Below are 21265 nucleotides of genomic sequence, written 5' to 3'. Positions count from 1 at the left end.
CACCCATATATATATATATATATATATATATAAGTAAGTTAATTATGTATGAGTGTTATCGGAATTCAAAAAAAAAAAATCTAGAACGTTTAAATTCTTTATTTTATAAATATTGTTACCGTTGTTTAGAAGCGTCATAGTAATTGAATTGAAATAAATAGATTTTCCATCAGAACAAAGCCTTTATGATACTTAATCGTCCATAAAAAAGTAATAATAATATATTCCTTATGATATGATATGATATGATAAGCAATAATCTAAATAAGCATAAAGTTTATCGTAAATAGAGTTCATCACGCGACATTGTATGTTTACAGCGAGTTAGAAGTTGTGAGTTATTTTAAATGTTTTTTTTTTTAATTTTTCACTAACAACGATTTCTTGTCAGTTAATAGAGAAATCTTGATAATACAGTAACGGTTTTCTTCCGACATTATTAACATGAGATGTATCTATTTAATAAAATTAATCGCTCTTTAACTGTAAAAACACATTATTATCTCTCTCATAAGATATCATAGATTTCTATCATATTCATGCATTTTTGTGCATAAACAAATACTTTTTTTTTCAATGTACCAACTACGTCGAGAAGCCAGTCTTATAATTAAATACAAGGCCTGTATTATATAAAATTATATAACAAGGTATTGATTATGAATTCTATGAATTATTTAAAATTTCATATTCAAGGGTGTATTCAGCCGTTCTTGAACAAAGAAGGCTTTATTCAAAACGATGTTTAAAATACAATGCCTCGTGAAATGGGTTAAGAAGTGTGTTGAATGAGCTCGTTTGAAAATTCAAACCCGGCGTTCAGATGAGGGCCTATTCAGTTAAGTGTTGCATCTTCTCGCTGCAGATAAGAATATTGTGAAAGATGTGAGGTTTAAGACAAAGGAATCGCCGGTTTGTCAAATATAGCTCTATACACTATAATCTATAATATTCCAGTAATAAAACAAATCAAATTTTATCCCCTTTTTGTGTCCAGATAAGGTGTTCATAGAAAAAATATTCCAATGATAATTATTTAGTATATAGTCATATACGGCTTTATTTGTCTAGTTTTATATGACTACGCTATTAAGCGGGAATTTATAAGATATATAGGTTTAAAAAGTAATATTATTGACAATAAGAACAAGTGTAACTTTATAACGAATATTGAAAATGATTTTCTTAATTGAACTTTCAAACAGTCTTTTTTGTATACAAAAAATATATTGTTAAGAATAGCGTAGATTAGACAGTTATAAGATGAAAAAAAGATGAAGCAGCTTCTAAAATTCTATCTTCCGATTCTTTTGGTTTTAACCAAACGCCTAAAATATATGATATTTAATAATCGAAAGAAAGCACCTTAACGATTGGCTCAGTCACACCCCTAAAACCTTCCATAAGGGCATTTGATAAGTTTTTTTTTGAGTCTTTAAGATTGAATTCTTCCCTAACAAACTTCTACAACTATACTGTAGTGATGTACATGTATAAATTATATAGAGGTACATAGTTTTTAAACCAGAAATGTCGGGTCACACAGTAGTAACTGTGACTGTTAGCTACACAGAAGCATTACGATATTCAATTTACTAATTACTATAGAATCCCTGGAGCGTTATTGGAAAGTAATTCAGTCTTTCATTGTAGTTATTATGGTCTAGACTCACCTCAACCGTTACGTGACCGAAATACGCTGTGATTCCAAGGAATTGTGAGGAAAATATTAAAGTCCATTCAAATTTAGAATAAAAATAGAATTTTCTGCTATAATTTATTATAGTTTTCTCTTTATACTTCCGCTCACACAGATTGCGATATAGGTAACGACGAGGTGGGTGAATGACCTCTAAATGAATAAAAGCCTTTGTCTCTGAATCGTTTTCGCGTTTTTCAACAAAATAGACAAAGGTGAATTAGTTGTACTTTTATTATTCAGTTATAAAACAGCGATGATTGTTAAATAAAGATGCAATTTTGTTGCCCCGTTAAAAATGAAACTATATCTTTGGATTATAACATAGGCTGTTAATTTTCTTACCCAACCTATCGATTAGTTTATACAATGTGTTGGGGAAATCTTTTTAAGAATTTTAATCATAGTATATAAGATATATAGTCGTATTAAATGCGGTTACGCCAAAAAATAGCCTTATTTATTGAAAATATAATAATAATGTCATATGTATATTGATAGGTACTCGTATGCGCAAGACCTTGTCTATTCAAAGCAATTAACAAATAGCAAACAAATGATTATACTAGTCTTTGTGGAAAAGGATTATCCATTAAAGCCATCCATTGTCGTTTTGTTTACAGCAATAATGCCTTATTGTTCGTGACTTGTTTATGTCTTATGTAGCATATCTGTAAATGAGGCCACGACGGGCAAATTATCCAAAGATAATTCGTGTTGGCTCAAAACCAAATTACGTATATAAGTTTATGTTTCAACTTTCGCACAAAATATTCTAGGACTGAAATAATAAACGCTCTATCAGACATTGTACTCGCTACACAATAAATGAGCGCTAACAATATTATTGCGTTCTAGATTCAAGTGGCACCAAATTATAGGCTAAGCCATACCGAGTATATATAATAATTTCGTTCTTCTCGAGAAATTTCGACCAGACTTGGTGGTGTCTGTCATGGCATCCAAGTTCTTACTGTGAACTAAATAATGGTTTCAGAATTGAATGTAGCAAACATCTTAGTTAACCTAGCCACCAGGTGACGCGGCTCTCCCTAGTGACTTGAGTATAACTTGTTGTTTGTTCATTGCATATGTAATAGGTGTCGGACACCTAGCTAGAGGTATTAGGCAATACAGAATATGATATATATTGTACTTATATATATATACATTGTCTGTTCGTTACGTTGAAGTAAAACTAAACTTTCCGCAAATGTGAATATTAAGAAGATATACACGCTAAATTGCATGTCTTCATACGAATCAGTTGAGCAGGAATCTAAATAGAAAACTGATAAGAAATATTGCGTTTAAAAACTTGTGTACCTGTAAAATATAACGCAAGCTGTCTGTTGTGCAAGCTTCACGTTAAACGCCAAATAAAGAGTTCTGATGTATTTGCTGAGAATTGAAACGGACATATATTCAAAGATTTCACATCAAACATCCCCATGAAGATGATTATCTCAAGGTCATATGTGACAGATTATTTTTTAAATTCATACTCAATTTTTTTTCATTTTTACTTTACAAACGTTACCTTGTAAATATTTATTACGTAATCGAACATCGGGAAATGCTTCCAAAGCTGACATCGACCAGCGATACCATGACCCACTTCCGGGGTTCGTCGACCGTGTGACGTCACGGCCTTCATCCCCCCACTCCGGGGGTTGAAACACCCGCACGAGGTCACTTGTACACGGACACTGGCACAGTGCAGACGTGCCCATAAATATTTGATTTGTTACATTGTGTGCTAACTGGGACTAACGATGACTGTATTAGGTATGATGGTTTTTACATTTATATTACCTTAATAATTTTAAAGCTTTAATACCTTTTCAGTTACAGTATTATTGTTATATTATTGTTTTTATTGACTGAAAAAAAATACAATATTGCAGAGTTAACATAAATTGCAATTTCAATATTTCCATTTCCTTGAATAAGCCAATAACAAATAAAAAGATAAAAGCAATAAAGGAAATTGCAGAAAGGTTTATGCAACGTTTTATACTCCATTTATAATATAAATGAGATATCCTAATTGCAATCATGTTATTGCCTGTATAGTTTTATATAGTTGATTGTGTGTGTGTGATTGTTTGTTACTGTTTCACGCAAAAACTCCTGTATGGAATATAATAAGACTATACAATAATATAGATCACACATCAGAATGGGGTACAGGTTATAATTTTACGGGAAATTCCGTGAAGTTCCAACAGGAAAGAGGCTTAACACTAGTCTAATACAACTATTGCGTGTGAAGTCACGTGAAACAGACAATAGATGTCGCTGCCGGTTGGTTACTAACTATGTATATATATATATATATTTAAACACATTCATCAATTCTATTTCTCACTAGACCTACCGCAATATAGTAACTACTTTAACTCCACTTACAATAGATATATATCTAAAAACAAAGAAGTGTATAATATTTAAATCTCCATTTGAACCTAAAATCTACTTTAAACGAATACATAAATTGCGGCCTTCGCGTCATTGCCATTACAGCTTATATTCCCCCGAAGTCGAATTTCCATACAATTTATTAGTCGAAGTACTTTTAATGAAATTGTTGGAGACATGATGTCTGTGTATTAGTGTCAATGGAACTTTATTTACATAAAAAATAAAAAGCTCCAATCAAACTAATGAAGCACTAAAGTGATTAGTTTTAAAACAGAAACGTACATAAATTCTTATCAAATAAATTTTAACTAACATTTTACTGCAACTTCGCTTGGTTATAAATTTATTCGACGTTAATTGTGTTCGTTGAAGTCGCATAATGTTCATTATAAATGGCTCTGTGCTAAACATTTCTTTATTTGTATAAATTGACGTCCGTACAGCACGTGTAGTGTTGAAGCAAGTACTTAAATAAGCGGTCTCGCTACACTGTGACTAATGTTATGTTTACACTTAAAATAATTAGTGATGCGATAAAGAAAATTTTAAATAACTTTTAGAAAATACACGTTTATATTCAATGTAAGGTTTTTTTAAATATTTTCCTCTGTATTTTTCATAAGACTGCAATTAAAAAATATCTGTACCTCTTTCTGTTACTCATTTAATGTTAAGGTACATTTGTGTTTAAAATTAAATTTATGTATATTCCTAATATCCATTTAAAGTGTTGTTTGCTGTGACCTACATAAGGTACTAGTTGTGCCCTGTGATTTCACCTGTGCAAATTCGATTACAAACTCATTATTATTTACAAAGTTTTACTGCAATCATACTCAAAATGTTAGATATGTTTAGGCCAATTATACAGTTAAGAACTAACATAACCATTGCCAGAAATTAAAAAAATATTGCTTTGAATGTCAGCGGAGTATTCTTAAACAAAAAACTATCACTGACTCGACCAACAGACAGACAGAATCGCTAAAGATATTATTTTATTGAAACGTTAATAAGACCTTTAAATTCGTAGTTTTTTTTATATTAATACTTTTTGCAGCAAATAAGGAGGTTAATCTTTTTGTTCTTTAGATAAAATTAATGCTATTTTTTGACGTATCATCATATTTTAGAGATGTTATGTTGTGTTGCTTTTCTCTTATAAATTTTCTTCATTATTTCGTACGTGTAGATTGATTCCATTGTATTCTAATATTTTGTCTAAATGTTATGAACAAATGATTCATTTTATCTTATAAATTATTATGACATTTTCATCTCGTCCGCCCGTGATCAGGGTTACTCCAAATAGTTTAAAATAATAAAAAAAATAGTAGTAATCTGAAAATATTAATTTCATTTATAAATTATTAGTTAAAATTATGAATGTTAATATCATTTATAATTAATATTTGTCGGATCAAAGATTATCGTTCGCAGTTGTATGATTTATACGCAGATAAGGTCCTATGTTGTTTGCCTTTGCCTTGATTATATCAAACAAACGTTTAAAATTATTAACTTTTTATACTAATTTATAACATGCCATTAGAAATAATCAATGCGAAAGTTTATGAGGTTATTAGATATATGTTGCTTATTCCAGAAAAAAAAAAATTGACAGATATTTATGACAGTTTACAGTAAGGTAATTGAAACGTCAGAATAAGACATAGGCTAAAATTTATTCTCGATTTCCGTGTAGATGCCTTTAGATCACGGCATCAAAGTTTTATTTTGTATGAATTACTACACAGACTATAGATGTCGCTGTGGCTTCATTACTATATATTTGTATTAATACACAATAATTTCTCTTAACCCAATTCCCAAGTTCGCGTGGATGAAGTCGCGAGCAAAAAATATATATCATTTATTTTATCCGAAGTGTCTTTTCAATGACTTCTCCGTCCCTCTCTAGCTCATCTCCTATCTCTCTCTCACATCCTGCCCGACTACGTCACGAATGCCCCAGTTGCATTTACTAGTTTCACTTCATCCCTGTTTCTCTCGTGCTATGCATTTAAAATCTAGGTTAATTGGATTACTATATGTCGCAAGTTACTATTGTCTCGTTATAGAATATTTTTTATTACATATAAGTATTATGTAGATAAATTATTTTCAAACATAATATTCATGTTTTTTTTTTTATTCTAACATTTTTATTTAACTTTTCGGGACAGATCGTATATGTTACTAAATTTAAAAAATAGTATTTTTTTATATATAATTATAGAGCTGTGATAAAAAAATAATTATATTTTTTTATTTTAAGATATCGCTTCAAGAGCCATATTTTTTTCTAATATTGGATTAATCTATCAATGTCTTTATTACACAAGACGACCTTTAACTTCATTCAGTTACGGAATCAGTTCAAATTAGTGACGGAAATATGAATTAAAGGTTATTTAAAGTTTTTACTATACTTATTCTTATTTATTAAATATTTATCTTAATATTTTTAATACAATAAAGTATAATATGCTTGTGTATTGTACATACTCGTAGTATTATTAATGTAAGTAACTTATCAATTATCCGTATATATATTTCAAAGCAGAAAAATACGTTCGACTACAAAAGTTTTTTTTGTTTAGATTGTTGATGTCATTTTAATAGCAACATTAAAACGTCAGTGTATTCAATATTCAAAGCGGTATTTCTGTTTCATTATATATTATATAACCTAATTAAAGTATAAAGAATTCACGAAAATGTAAAAGGTATTATATATTATATTTATTTTAATAGAAAATTTAAGACCGGTGACACTACCGTTCGTTAACACAACAGCGTCTAACGACATACGGAAGATTTCAAGTATTTCCTTCGTAAATCGAACATAATAGTGTCAACGTAGGCTATATGTATGAATACCATAAGACTGTTCGTATTGAGTTCGACGTGGAAACCCGTTGTAAGGGCAAAGGAAATAAATGACCATCGGTAGGTCAATGATAAGTGTAATTATAAATTATTATTTACGTCACGTTTATATAAATCAATACGGTTGTTACAATGAAGAACAGTTCGATACTACCATTGTCATAGATAGACGATGACCGAAATAATAAAATATCTCGATGTCAGAAAACCAATTTAATATTTGTGGTTTTTAAGTTTTTGTTAAGTTTTTTTTAATGCTTTTAGTTCATTTAACAGTGGTCTAATTGTTGGTGTCAGAGCTAATAACAATAGTAGGGGAGCCCACGATGCTAAACGGGGATTTACTCGGGCGTCATAGAGAACTATTGGGTTTGAAAGGCTTAGATGATAAGAAGGAAAAATTTTATATGACGTATAGCTTTTCATCGGTGGGGGAAGCGGCTATAGATTTTTAAATATGTAATAAAAAATGGTACATGGACACGAGCGCGTCAGATATTGATAGCATTATTGCTCTACGTATTTTTATTAATGTACGTATGTTTATCTGATCGTCTGCATGATGCGGGTGGTTGTGTGTAAGGGTTGAAAATGAAAAAAAAATTTATCTAGTGCGTCAGATTTTCTAAGGGAGTGTTAAGTGCACCACATAAAAAGCTCTCATTCACTTATATGACGATTTTGATGTGACACAAACTGGCGGCCATTTTCATAATGTGTAAAAAAAATTCTCCATTTTGAAATACTCGAGCGCGTCAGATTAAGATATATATGGTTCATCTTTATGTTCTAAACGTAATATCTTATAATTTGACGATTATCTAGAGGGATTCGCGTGATCTGACAAAAAAAAAATATATTTTTAAATCATTGTACTCAATTAATTGAAAAGAAATCAACAGTGCCATGTGCATCGGAACACTCTCCAGACACAGGAGCATTGTGTTTCGGAGCTATTTCCCAAAGCTTCCGGGGCATGTCATGTTCCACTACACTTTGCTCTTGTAAATAGCTACTGATAGCTCGCGGTATTTTAATTGCAGTAAATAATTTATAGCACTGTGCGTGATATAAATCATTTAATTATAGTTCCGTAGACAATTCGAGGTTATCATACGTTCCTCGTGATTTTCGGACGACCGGCTTGCTCCGACGATATTCCAAAATATTTAAACATTTTTTTTAATGTTCCTGCTGTTAATATAATTGTTTTTTGTAACATACCTTAAAAGTATAACAAACTTTTAAAATGCGAAATGTAAATACATTGTTAGATTACTATTTTAAATATGAATATTTTAATTTAAAATATCTATAAAATAACGGTATCCGGATGAAATATTACCTATTTAACTGTTTTTAATACCGGTTTAAAGAGTTAATTTTATAGTAGTTATGAATATTAATACAAAATTTTATGAGATATACATATAAATGGAGACAGACACTTAATCTAATCTTGTAATCATAACACATTCAAAAAACGTTTTAATGATGTATTGTAGGATCGTCTAAAATAGTAGTAAGTGTACAATGACGTCATCAGTAAAAAAAAATTGTGTTTTGAAAACACAGAAGATATTAATTTAACTTCGCAAAAATATATTTATTTTTTACGTCATTATGTGATTTTGGAAAACAGCTGATTGAAATTCGTAAAAAGTCATTTTGAATCGAAAAGCGAAAAATTTATGTATGCCGTCAGATTGACTTTAATAAATGGTTAGTTATATTGAAGTAATATTATTAATTCTTAAATTGGTAATAAGGAAAGCTTTGAAATGATACGAGATGTACATACGTAAATGATTCAGGAAAGTTTCCGAGACTGAACCTTCGTTCACGTAAAACGTTTAGAATAAAACAAGACAGGAATAAAACAAGTATAAATGCTCACAAAAAACAACTTTTGTACTACGTATTATATCATTATGTTTCAATACATTTTTTTTATTACAAGTATCATAATCGGTACGAGTTCATAGTTATATTTAAATGATTCTTAATTCATTTGTACATTAAGGTATAGTAGTATATTTCCTGACAATATACATATATATATATATTTGGTTCCTTGACACGTTTTTATTTTTATGATATTAAGAAGATTTACTACAATTACACGTGCGCACACTCACACACGCACACACACACACACACACACACACACACACGCACACACACACACACACACACGCACACACACACGCACACACACACACACACACACACGCACACACACACACGCACACGCACACACACACACACACACACACACACACACACACACACACACACACACACACACACACACACATACAACTCAATATATTTATATTTATTTCACCTCTACAATCATCGGTATTATTGAATGCCAACATTTCTCAATCATGATTTACACAAAGCGGAAATCTTATATAACAAAAAAAATAGATTCTTTATCCGACTTAAACAATGGATATTATTGATTGTAATGATATAGTTTTTCATCATTGATTTAACAAAAAAATACATATTATGTCAGTGATTAACTTCACTTCATGCGAGAGAAAAATAAATTGAGGAACAAAACTCTTTATAATTTTTTTTAAAGAAACGTATAAAACATTTTAATATCAGGTATTTAAGACTTCAGCACCCTTGCCACGAGTCTCACACGAAATACAGAGTGTTCAAATTTTCATTCACACATATTTTCTAATTATATTAAATCAACGTTTGGATATTGATTACAAAACTACAAATCGTCTCTGGTTAGTTCATTCACATTGTTGGTAATGGACTACTTTAATTTAAAGTACCAACAAGTGTATATATATGTATATATGTGCGTGTGTGTATGTATGTATGTGTGTTTAAATATGTATATGTGTATATATATTTCAGAGTGTAGCGTTATGCGCGCGCCGGCGAGTGTCGCGACGGGCGTACAGCGCTGGTCGCAGACGACGCCCGCGCCCCTCACCGACTATGCGGCGAGGGCGAAGCCCCTTCACGCTAGCCCCGTCTTCCCCTACGACGAACATATTAACCAACGACTAGCGATCTGGTAGGAATAAAACATGAGCTTAATCTTTATAAACAAATAAAATTTTGATTATTTCAATTAGTCTCACATAATTCTATATAACAGCCAATATAGTGCGGCATCGTTCATAGTTATTAAGAAATTTTTACGTTGTCATCTTACTCTATATATTTTATTTATTATATAACCACCCGTTAAGTATTTCATAAAAACTACGAACAGTAAAAATGTGAATACATCCTTTTAAACATGACATCTAAACTGTTCGCGTGTAGTCATCATTTAAATGAGAATCAGTTTTTCGGTTACTACGCATTGTTTATTCTATAACTGCATACTCCCGACGTTTCGGTTACTCTACACTCTACAGCAACCGTGATCACGGGCACCCGAGATGAGAGTGTCACTAAGAACCGAATTTCGGGATAATGTAGTTATAAAATAATAAAAAACCTTTAGTACCAGAGAAATTGAAATAACGTGTCACTAAAAACATCTGATTTGAATGATTTTCGATGAAATTAATTCCAGGCAGGGTGACATATCAACGTTAGAGGTGGACGCGATCACGAATACAACAGACGAGACGCTCACGGAATGTAACTCGGTCAGTGAGAGGATAATGCAGGTCGCGGGGCCGGACCTGAAAGAGGAGATCATCACTAGAGGCCTCGGTTAGTGTGAGACACCAAGCTTCATATATATATGTTACAGTCATAGCGATTAAACAGCCATTGTATATAACGACCGGTCATATATAACACTAGTGACTAGACAATGTGATAAATTAATAACTCTATTTTGAGTTTAGGTTAAGGCAATTTGTAATATAATTTTGTTATTTTTACCAAATAGTATAACACTCTCCAAGATGTTATATAAAAGTGATAAATAATGTGTCATTCTGTGACAATTATAACTTTATCTAAATTTACTATACATTATAAATAATGTGTAGATAATATAAATACATATATATATATAAAAAACTCATCTCATCGCCACTTCTTAGCTATGAATGAATATGTTTAAATAATTTTATTTCTTGAGTGCTTCATATCTAAAACGGGTCCTAACTGAGTCTAGCTGAAGAACAGTGTTCTGGACACGTCACGATCCCCCTCACGTTACTCGCTTGTTAAGCTTTTCATCACATAATGTTTGTATAATTCCTCTGTTCTTTGTATTTATGTTTCGCCCCTGACTTTGTTCATGTGTAACTTCATTTTACTCTCTTGGAGCGCTATACTTTTTGTGTGTTTGTTTTACGAGAACTCACGAACGGGATATATATATAAATATATTATAAATTGATTTTATTGAATTTTTTTATGTTTCTTTAATAAAACCTTTATTATCATTACTTACGAGTCACAATTGATTGCACGCATGCGGTTAAACGCCACGCATTCCCTCTCGCTCTGTCTCTCTTTATCCCCCCCCCCACAGTTTTAACGTTTAACGCGACCTCGTTGGAAGTGACTTAAGACAATTATTTAAAAAAAATGACCCAGACTGCATGTCATTTAGTTTTATATACCTAAAAATATATTTTACAATTCTATACTTAATGTGTTTGAATTAAGTGCTGAGACCGTCGATGTTTCTAAGGTGGGAGACCAACTATAAGCAGGGGCGGTCGAAGCCCAAATCCAGTGTATATAGATAACAAAATAAATTTTGTTTGATACGTGTTCTTTCAGAGTGCAGGACGGGCGAGGTGGTGGTGACGAGCGGGTTCGCTCTCTCCTGCAGACACATCATACACACCGTCAGCCCCAAATACGTGGACAAGTATCACACAGCCGCCGAGAGCTCGCTGCATAACTGTTACAAGTATTCACATACATACATACATATATATTTATATATATATATACACATATATATATATATATATATATATAATATATGCTTTAGTTTGTCTATATTACAACATTAATGTTTCCTTAATAATGTAAGCTAAGTAAATTAAGTTTTTTTTGATACTTCGCGTTTTTTATCATTTTATAACTATATAACATCGACGTTTCGGTTCCCTTACAGCAGGCGAAAAGTCGACAATTTGTAGTCTAAAATAAAAAAATAACAAGTAAATCTGATGTCTAAAACAATACTGTAACTTGCGCGAAATGCAAATCACCAAAACGTTCATGTAAAGTTTGGCAAACGCTATATTGAAGAAGTTGGGAGTTCTACTTGCACAAGTTTTTGAATAACTTGTGCAAGTACAATGTTCACAAATTCGTAAATTGATATTAGAATATTAAATTTTCATAACAAATTCTTCCTTCAATGCTGAATATCATCAAAACTGTAGTGTTGAGTTTTTTGATTGTTTCCTCACATGTTTGTACCAGCGTAGATTATGAAGGAAAAATATATATCCATCTGTATATAGTTCAAGAAATCTAAAATTGTTCTAAAGATACTGAAAACCTCGATAATAAGTGACCCAAGGGTTGTATAGACAGTATATATATATATAATATTCCTGTCACTATATACTCGTATAATAGATTATATTTATTTATCTATCATTATCCAGGAACGTGTTACATCGCGCCCGTGAGCTGGGCGCTCGTTCTCTAGCATTGTGTACCATCGCCTCGCCTAGGAAGAACTTCCCGCCAGATCTCTCCGCACACACCGCGCTCCGTTAGTATATCTGCTTTATACTAAATAGTCATGTGCAGGGCACGATTCATAGTAGTAAGATAAACATGATTCTTAGTAGTAAGATGGACATGCTTCATAGTAGTAAGATGGGCATGCTTCATAGTAGTAAGATAAACATGATTCTTAGTAGTAAGATGGACATGCTTCATAGTAGTAAGATGGGCATGCTTCATAGTAGTAAGATAAACATGATTCTTAGTAGTAAGATGGACATGCTTCATAGTAGTAAGATGGGCATGCTTCATAGTAGTAAGATGGGCATGCTTCGTAGTAGTAAGATGGACATGCTTCATTGTAAGAAGATGGACATGCTTCATAGTAAGAAGATGGGCATGCTTCACAGTAGTAAGATGGGCATACTTCATATTAGTAAGATGGACATGCTTCATTGTAGCAAGATGGACATGCTTCATAGTATTAAGATGGACATGCTTCATAGTAAGAAGATGGGCATGCTTCATAGTAGTAAGATGGGCATACTTCATATTAGTAAGATGGGCATGCTTCATAGTAGTAAGATGGACATGCTTCACAGTCATGACTTATATTTACCGGCAAGTCCAGGTTCATAGTAATTATTTTACGAATTGTAGATCAAAACACTCAACATCTCTGATTATAACATCATTTTGCAATCCATACAATAACTATATACTGAATATAAACGTATCACATCGCTGTCAGTTATCTATCTCTCACCAGCTACCCGTATCATTCCAGGCACCGTCCGTCGCTATCTCGAGCTGAACCAGTATCCGCAGCTGGTCATCATATGCTGCACGTCGGAGGCCGGCCCGCTGTTGGCGCTGGCGCCGCTCTACTTCCCCCGGGACGCTCGCGAGGCGGACGCCGCTCGCTGGAGACTGAAGGACGCCGGCGGTCCCGAGGGACAACCCTGCCACCACGACAGGCGGATCAGGATCATACACAACCCGCACTCACACACTGATAACGGTAAATATTACACACACACACACACACACACACACACACACACACACACACACACACACATATATATATATAGAATGAGACCGATGTAGAATCCGTGTTGGTCAGAGTTGAATTACTTTTAAACAAGCAGTGCTCACACCCGGCACAGGCGCGATTGCACCAAAAATAACTATACTAAGAAAATGAGATCTTCATTCTGAAATACTTAAATTCTTCACTTCATCATTCTTAATTCTAATAATTTGAATAAACTAAAACAGAATTAAAAAAAAAAACTAGATAAAAAAATTAAACAAAATGTCAATGCCTCAACGCTTACATTTTTTCGCGGCAGTAACAACACATTTTTTGCTCACCCTCCAAACAAATAAGTACTTTACACACGAGACAAGGGTCAGCCGTTTTGCGTTTCTTTTTCGGATCACACGTAAAGCATTTTTTACGAACTCCAAGGTTTTAGGCAAATAGAAGTGCTTGGTAAATTTTCCTTCATTTGCAAAATACGGCGAACAGAGTTCTTGATGTCTCTCGGAACGCGGTAATTTTTTTCCCGGCGTTCCATGTGCGGTTCTGTTAGCTGTTGAGCCAAGTTTTTCAAGAATTTAAATCGAATCTCAGTCTTCCGAGCTCGGTTACTACAGCCCATGATATAAGCATTTGAGGAAGACATGTCTAATATTCTGTAAAATATAGTCAAAGGCAAATAATATTTAGTCAAAGTGGAATAGTCTGAGCTGCTTTGGTCAAGTAAACCGACTCCATGTTTTGTTTGGTCGTCATGATCTTGTACTGTCGGGTTGTTGGTGCTTGCTCAACACTGGTGGTGTGACGCATGCTTGAAATCAAAACTACTGCTCTCTTTTTCTTTGGTGCTAAGATGATAAGATCACATCTTTGGTAACTCCAAACATGGAAGAGTCCATTGGCTATCTGGACGGTTTGAACTCGGGCGGTGTTTCGCGCTTGGTTTTTATCAGAGTACCCTCAAAACTTAGGCGGCCCTGTTTCAAACAATTGATCAGTTCTACAAGGCAACCAATCATCAGCGGTGACCATTCCTGTCAGAATATTCGTTTGGTGCGACAAATCGTAGAACCGCTTGAGTTAGTTACGACAGCCACCCTGGAGTACAATCAACAGATATCGTACAAGTATTATATATATATTGATATTGTATACTAATCTCTTTTGTAAAATTTTTAATATTAAACCATATTTTTTTACTCCAAATACATATAACAACTGCGTCTCAATTATTCCATATAAAGAATAACATAGCTTCTGATACAAATAGATCTGATAACTTCGCCCCATTTCCTTATCGGAGGCTTATCAATGTTTTCAATACTCGGTGATAACGTCATATTGATATAAATCTGTCAATCGAGAAATTACCAAAATACAAAGAAATATATATATTTATATATGTATATATATACATATATATATATATATGTATATGTATTATCATCATTTTCTTTTTCCTCGGGTCTTATATACATATGTATGTGCGTGTGTGTGTGTGCACGAGTGCGCGTGTGTGTGTGTGTGTTATTTTATTTATTATTTGTCTCGGAACACTTTTCATCCTAATCAGCCTTTCTGGACGGGGCGACGTTAAATTTATATTTCCATTACACTACACCGCGCCGGTGCGGGTCATTAACAATTGCTATTAGTCATTCAATTAACAAATTTCTCGTTTGAACTAGTCAGCTAATGACCGCTGATGTCAAATACCACGATATCCAAAGTATCGCCGGGGCTTATCAGATAGCGGGCTGTATATCGACGTGTTGCCGCATAACCTGATACAGTCGTGGCGCGGACGATCGCTGGTCGTGAACTAATAAGTAATAATAAAATAATCGCAATGGAAATCGCACCAGTTCATGTTGAAATGAAAACGAGGCCCACTGGTGAGTTGTACGGAGCGTGACGCTAGCTGTGCCCTCGGCTGTGCCTGCTAGATGTGGTTGTTTTCATTTTTTTATATGGATAAAGAATTATTTTTAAAGTAAGTGCCTAACTCGAGTTACTGTTGGCATCGGCTATTTGTCAGATGAGTTCGACCAAAATCGGTCCAGCTGTTTCAGAGATTAACCGGAACAAACAAACAGACACTGATTTTGTATAAAATTTTCAGCATCCATATCTATGGTTGTTCAGAACTATTTATTATTAAATTATACGGGAAGTCTAGATATAATTATACAAATATATTAAAATAATTAGCAATAAAAATTATTAATATTTATTTATTTATTTATTAAGGGACCAAGAGTAGAAATAGTTATATAAAATGTGATGCACAAAGGTTAACTTGTCCCTTAAAAGAGATCTCTACCAGACCCTTTTGATAGAGGGAACTAGATAAGAGAGCGGGGCGTGGGTACAATAAAAAGGACATTATTAAACATTCATCTATCACCTAACATTAAACACTTACTATAACACTACTTATGTATATTGACTCATCATCATCATCATCATTATCATCATCAGCCTATCGGAGCCCACTGCTGAACAAAGTCCTCTATCATGGTGAAGATTAGAGCATTAATCACCACGTCTTCTCTAGGGTGTGACCGTTAAAATATTTAGCTCTTTTTTCACAAACAAAACTCTGTTAATGATAATTCGTATATCTCTAATTACAACTCCAGTTGTGAAAAAATCCATAAAATATGTTCATTTCTATTCTAGTCGTAGTGTATGCATCTGTATAGTTGTTGATCGTAAATAACATCTATAAAGATCCTTTCTTTAAAATATTAATTAAAAATTTTATAAAACCCCCGACCCAAAAAAGTACGCAATTATTATGACAAAAGGTTAGTATTTCAAATGTCAGATCCCACATAATTATGCTTGCAAGCAAACTGTGCGTGTGACATTCCTATCACACCTAACAAACGACCTGATGACCTTGAAGACCTGAACAGACTTCCACCAAACATAGCTAAGAACACTCGACGGATATACCTATCAAACAAAAAAAACCGCATTAAAATCGGATCATCCGTTTGGGAGCTACGTTGCCTCAGACAGACACACACACAAACTTATAACACACCGTCGTTTTTGCGTCGGGGGCTAAAAATAAAACTGGACATATGTCGTCTCTTCATAATAACAAAACTGTCGTATAGATTAAAATTAATTGCTATTAGTTATATTTATTTATTAAAGCTATTAAAGTTTGAATAAACTGACATTTTATAAGGAGATTATGTTCTGTGGTGTGATTTTTCGGACAGACTTAAACGTTGTTATGTGTCAAACAAAGCGGACAACGTCGCGTGTATCAGCCAGCTATATAATTCCTGTAACATTATGTACAAATTAAACAAACATATACATAATTTAATTTGTATGGTGAAATTAACCAATAAAATATATTTTTATACGAAGTGCGTTAAAAATAACGGGAATTTGTTTTTTGGTACGAAAATATTTATACATTCGTCCACATTAATGTTGTCTTCTTCCATATAGTCCTCATTCTAAGCGAAACCCGTGCGCCAGCGCTGCTTCTGACGTCGGAAAACGTCAATTTCCATTTATGGCATAAGCCTCTAGTTCTTGCAGCGTGTGTCCTTATTGTGACCTACTCACGAAACGACGGATCTTTAAGAATCTTTTTAATTTTGGGATTATTAAAATGTAACACACAGCCATGTCTGACGGATGTCGAGACGTATTCATTGTAATTGTTTTTGGCCAATACTCACGAACAGAAGAAGTAAATGCAGGTTCCTTATCGTGGTGCAAAAGCCATGAAGTGGTATTCCACAAATTTCATGGCATGGGGCAATCGTTACACCACCATCACCAGCGAGTTCCGTGATTGTCATTCGGCCATCATTCGTTCATCATATTTCTATCACATTCTCATCGTTTCCATAGGTTCTTAAGGTACTGTGTCGCCCGGACCATTCGTCCTCTTCAACGTCGGAGACGCTTGTACCACTACTTACCAAACTCTCGCTTTGCTCATAGCAGACTCACCATAGGCTTTCTTAAAATTTCATATATTTTGTTACAATTTATTTCATTTTTTGTCATAAAATTTGATCCAAACCCTTTATTCATTTTTAATGAACAAACGAAAATCGCGAAGCCTATAAATACACGTTCAACCGCAGTGGCTGCCACGGACAAAAAAGCAATGATTACAGCGAAAATTTTAGGATATTTTAAGGACATTCAAGCCAACATTACAAAAAAAAAACAGTTGGACTCGTGAAAACCCGCGAAATTTGAAAATTCCGCCTATTTTCGAATATCTCATATCAGGTTCTGCTAAGTTGTAACAGATGATTTTAAAAGACATCTATAGACATCTGATTGACTTTCACTGTGTATAAAAAGGTTGTAACAAAATTACTAACATCGTTATATAGAGTCCCAACAGTAATAAAGATATTTTTTTTGAATATGACGTAGGTAACACTAGTAATATTAATAAAATTTTTATCAGTTTAGAAACATCATTAATGATGTATTGAAAATCACAAAAACAATGAATCAAATAATTGTCATAAAAAATATAATTTTTTAGATTATCGTAAATAACTTAATTGTGTTTTAATTTAAATGTTTTTATTCTGTCACGTTCAGACTGTGGATTGACAGGGCGATACCTTTTTCATCATGGAATAAATAATTAAGTATGTATATATATATATATATATTATACAGAGACATTAAACTGATGCAATTAAAATTTAACATACATACATTGTGTACAATTCTTTAGATAATGTCAGGGCACGCTCGTAATTTGACAAATAGCCTAAATTTATTTCTTATCTCAGTCTGAAACAACTAAAACAGTGCGCGGTTTAGAAATATCCCGACTTTGTTTATTTTTTCTGTGATTTATAAGTTTAAAACTGTTCTGTGTGTGTGCATTCAAAGTATGGCAAATATCCGGAAACCGGAAGTCATTGATTCCGCCAACAACAGACCCGTGCGTCATGTTCTGTAAAACTTTCATCCAACGGATATTAATATGATTAATTATGCTTTTGAATTCGATCGTAAGTAATGCTCATATAACTTTTTTTTAAAATCTGTATCATTATATCGTTTATTCCTATAAATCATTTTCAAATTATGTTCTGTTAATCCGAAATAGCATATTTCTATATCGTTATTGCTATTTATCCGAAATAGCATATTAGTGGTCGTGGTGGCCCGGAGGTTATAGGCCTGCCTCTCACACGTGAGGGCGCGGGTTCGAAACCTGGCAAGTACCAATGTGATCTTTTCCGAGTCATATGTACTTTCTAAAAGTATTTAGGCACCACTGACGGACGGCGCAGGAAAACATCGTGAGGAAACCTGGTCTTATAGTGTCAAATTATAAGATTGAAATCGCCAACCCGTCTTGAGAAAGTGTGGTGATTAATGCTCTAACCTTCTCCATGTGAGAAGAGGCCTTTACTCAGCAGTGGGCTGCGATAGACTGATGATGATGATTGCTATTAAAACAAATCAGGCGTTGACTAAATGTTGTAACAAAATATATTTGTAGAATTATTCGAAGTTTATTTGTTCAATATTCTCAAACATTTTTGTTTAATGCTTTCAGTACATTTTTGTATTTACAGGAGCACTGATTACCCAATACCAACTATTTTCTTGCCGTTTGTAACCAAGTAGAGGTCTCATAGACGTACAATTATATTTTGTTTTTTTAATTTGTCGGTCCGGAACTATTATTGTCCAACAGATGGCGTTGGCAATTTTTTCGATATACTAGTGATATAAATATGATGAATTATAAAAAAACAACATTAACAATATGAATCCTTGGCACGTATTATATATTCCATCGGAAAAATTATTTGCCAAATTTTTTGTATGAATCTATTTTTATCATGTTATTATTATTATTATTTTTTTGCATATTATCCGCCATTTTACTTTTCAGTCAGACGCTGTTGGCGTTATATTTAAATATTTTTTATCTATTATTCTGACTGATCAACTATTTATAGCTATATACAGTATTTATTGAAAGACTAACACATTCATACATCTCCACATGTTAATTAATTGCACGAGTGTGACAATTCATCAAAAAAGTATTTATTCCCAAAAAAAAAAACCGTTTATTTCCTTAAACTGTTTGACGCATTGAACACATTATCTTAAGCAAGCAACGATAAATGATCTCTGTGATACGAACAGCCGCAATGCGGTTATTATAAACTTATTATATAACTGGTCTAAGTTTGTGTAAGCTGAAGAAAATTAATCTTAGACATACTTTTTATTCACGGACAACTATTTGTATGTTAAACAAAATAATTTTGACCACAGACTAAAAATAAGTATAAAATTAACAAAGATATTCAAATAAATTCTATATCATCTGTGTATTATAGCAGATACTGAAAAAGAAATACATAAAAATTCAGCCAACACTATTCTAAAGCTTTCTGGTATTGAATATTTTTAATCTACATACAATTCAACAGCGTTGTGAGGACGACCTATTAGTTTTTCCGACCATACATTAATAGATACATAGAAACTGTTCAATGACTCGATCTATTATATTATATAACCTTTATAGCCGAGGACGAGACCTCGCTGGACGATGAGACCGCCGCGGAGGCTGCGGCGGCTTTCGCCCGCGCCTGCTCACCCGACACGCAACTGTTACTACCGGCTGCCCAGCCGCGACCGCCGCTCAGATACGACACCGACCAGTGAGTACCAACCCTTATACACATGCCTTGCCATTCATAGTTCATACACATATGAAACTATTTAGAATCTTAATCTGCGCGAAACAGTATTATATTGAAGAATATCATAAATGTATACACAGCCTTATGATTAACCAACTTTTTACTGTGCCCACCCAGCCTAAAACCTCATTGGACAGTATGAACTTTTTATACAGCGTTTAATTCAGTAGTATAAAATATATACTATATTTTTTATTATTTATTTGCAATAAATATTTTTATTACGTATATGAGGTCGGGTTCAGTGTGCCTTACCTTTGTTATGTCAACATAAAGTCAATTGGAGGTTTCACTATGAGGGCTTAGCATGAGTCTTTTACAATATGACTCTAAATTTAATTTACTGCATTAATAACAGTATATACTGATGGTTATTTAAAAATATATTCAACATAAAATCACTATAAACATTATTTAAAGACAATGAAAACTATTAACGCTCCGTATGTAGTAACGATGCGGACTTATAGTAAGCGAACTGTCCGTGTAAATAAAAACGAACCTGTAAAGATTAAGTGACGTCAACAATTCAATATATGTACTAAATAATATATATATAGGTTTGTATCATATGTTCTCGATGATAAATAATATATGCATATATACAGCGATATTTGATTGTACTTAAATAAATTGCAGGTGTGTTTATGTTAGTAATTTTATATCAGATTGTTCTTCATAAAATGTTACGAGGAAATGTGACAAGTAAAATATTTGTTCTGTACAAAACTTGAATACAGATAACAGAAACATACGCGGAGGTTGTAAACAATGTTTATACTTTTGTATGAAAGAAGAGACTTAATATGGTCAAAGAAATGC

General features: G+C 33.0%; 1 protein-coding gene across 3 annotated transcripts in view; it reads left to right on the top strand.

The window, feature by feature from the left end:
• The window catches only part of LOC116767136 (protein GDAP2 homolog), a 51012-nt gene that overhangs the window by 12084 nt on the left and 17663 nt on the right, over positions 1-21265 (top strand). For 2 of the 3 annotated variants that reach the window (XM_061521759.1, XM_061521758.1), the window contains exons 2-7: positions 9902-10064; positions 10575-10717; positions 11747-11879; positions 12592-12701; positions 13443-13676; positions 20266-20401. In XM_061521759.1, coding sequence (XP_061377743.1) covers positions 9913-10064; positions 10575-10717; positions 11747-11879; positions 12592-12701; positions 13443-13676; positions 20266-20401 — 908 coding nt within the window. In that variant the 5' untranslated portion in view covers positions 9902-9912. Of the gene's footprint in view, positions 1-3402; positions 3488-9901; positions 10065-10574; positions 10718-11746; positions 11880-12591; positions 12702-13442; positions 13677-20265; positions 20402-21265 lie in introns of those variants that run through there. The other variant, XM_061521757.1, reaches the window with a different exon arrangement.

The sequence above is a fragment of the Danaus plexippus genome, chromosome 10, assembly GCF_018135715.1.
Source record: "Danaus plexippus chromosome 10, MEX_DaPlex, whole genome shotgun sequence".
Taxonomy (NCBI): domain Eukaryota; kingdom Metazoa; phylum Arthropoda; class Insecta; order Lepidoptera; family Nymphalidae; genus Danaus; species Danaus plexippus.
The sequence above is the reverse complement of the archived record's forward strand: the minus strand, read 5'-3'. Positions and strand labels throughout refer to the sequence as shown.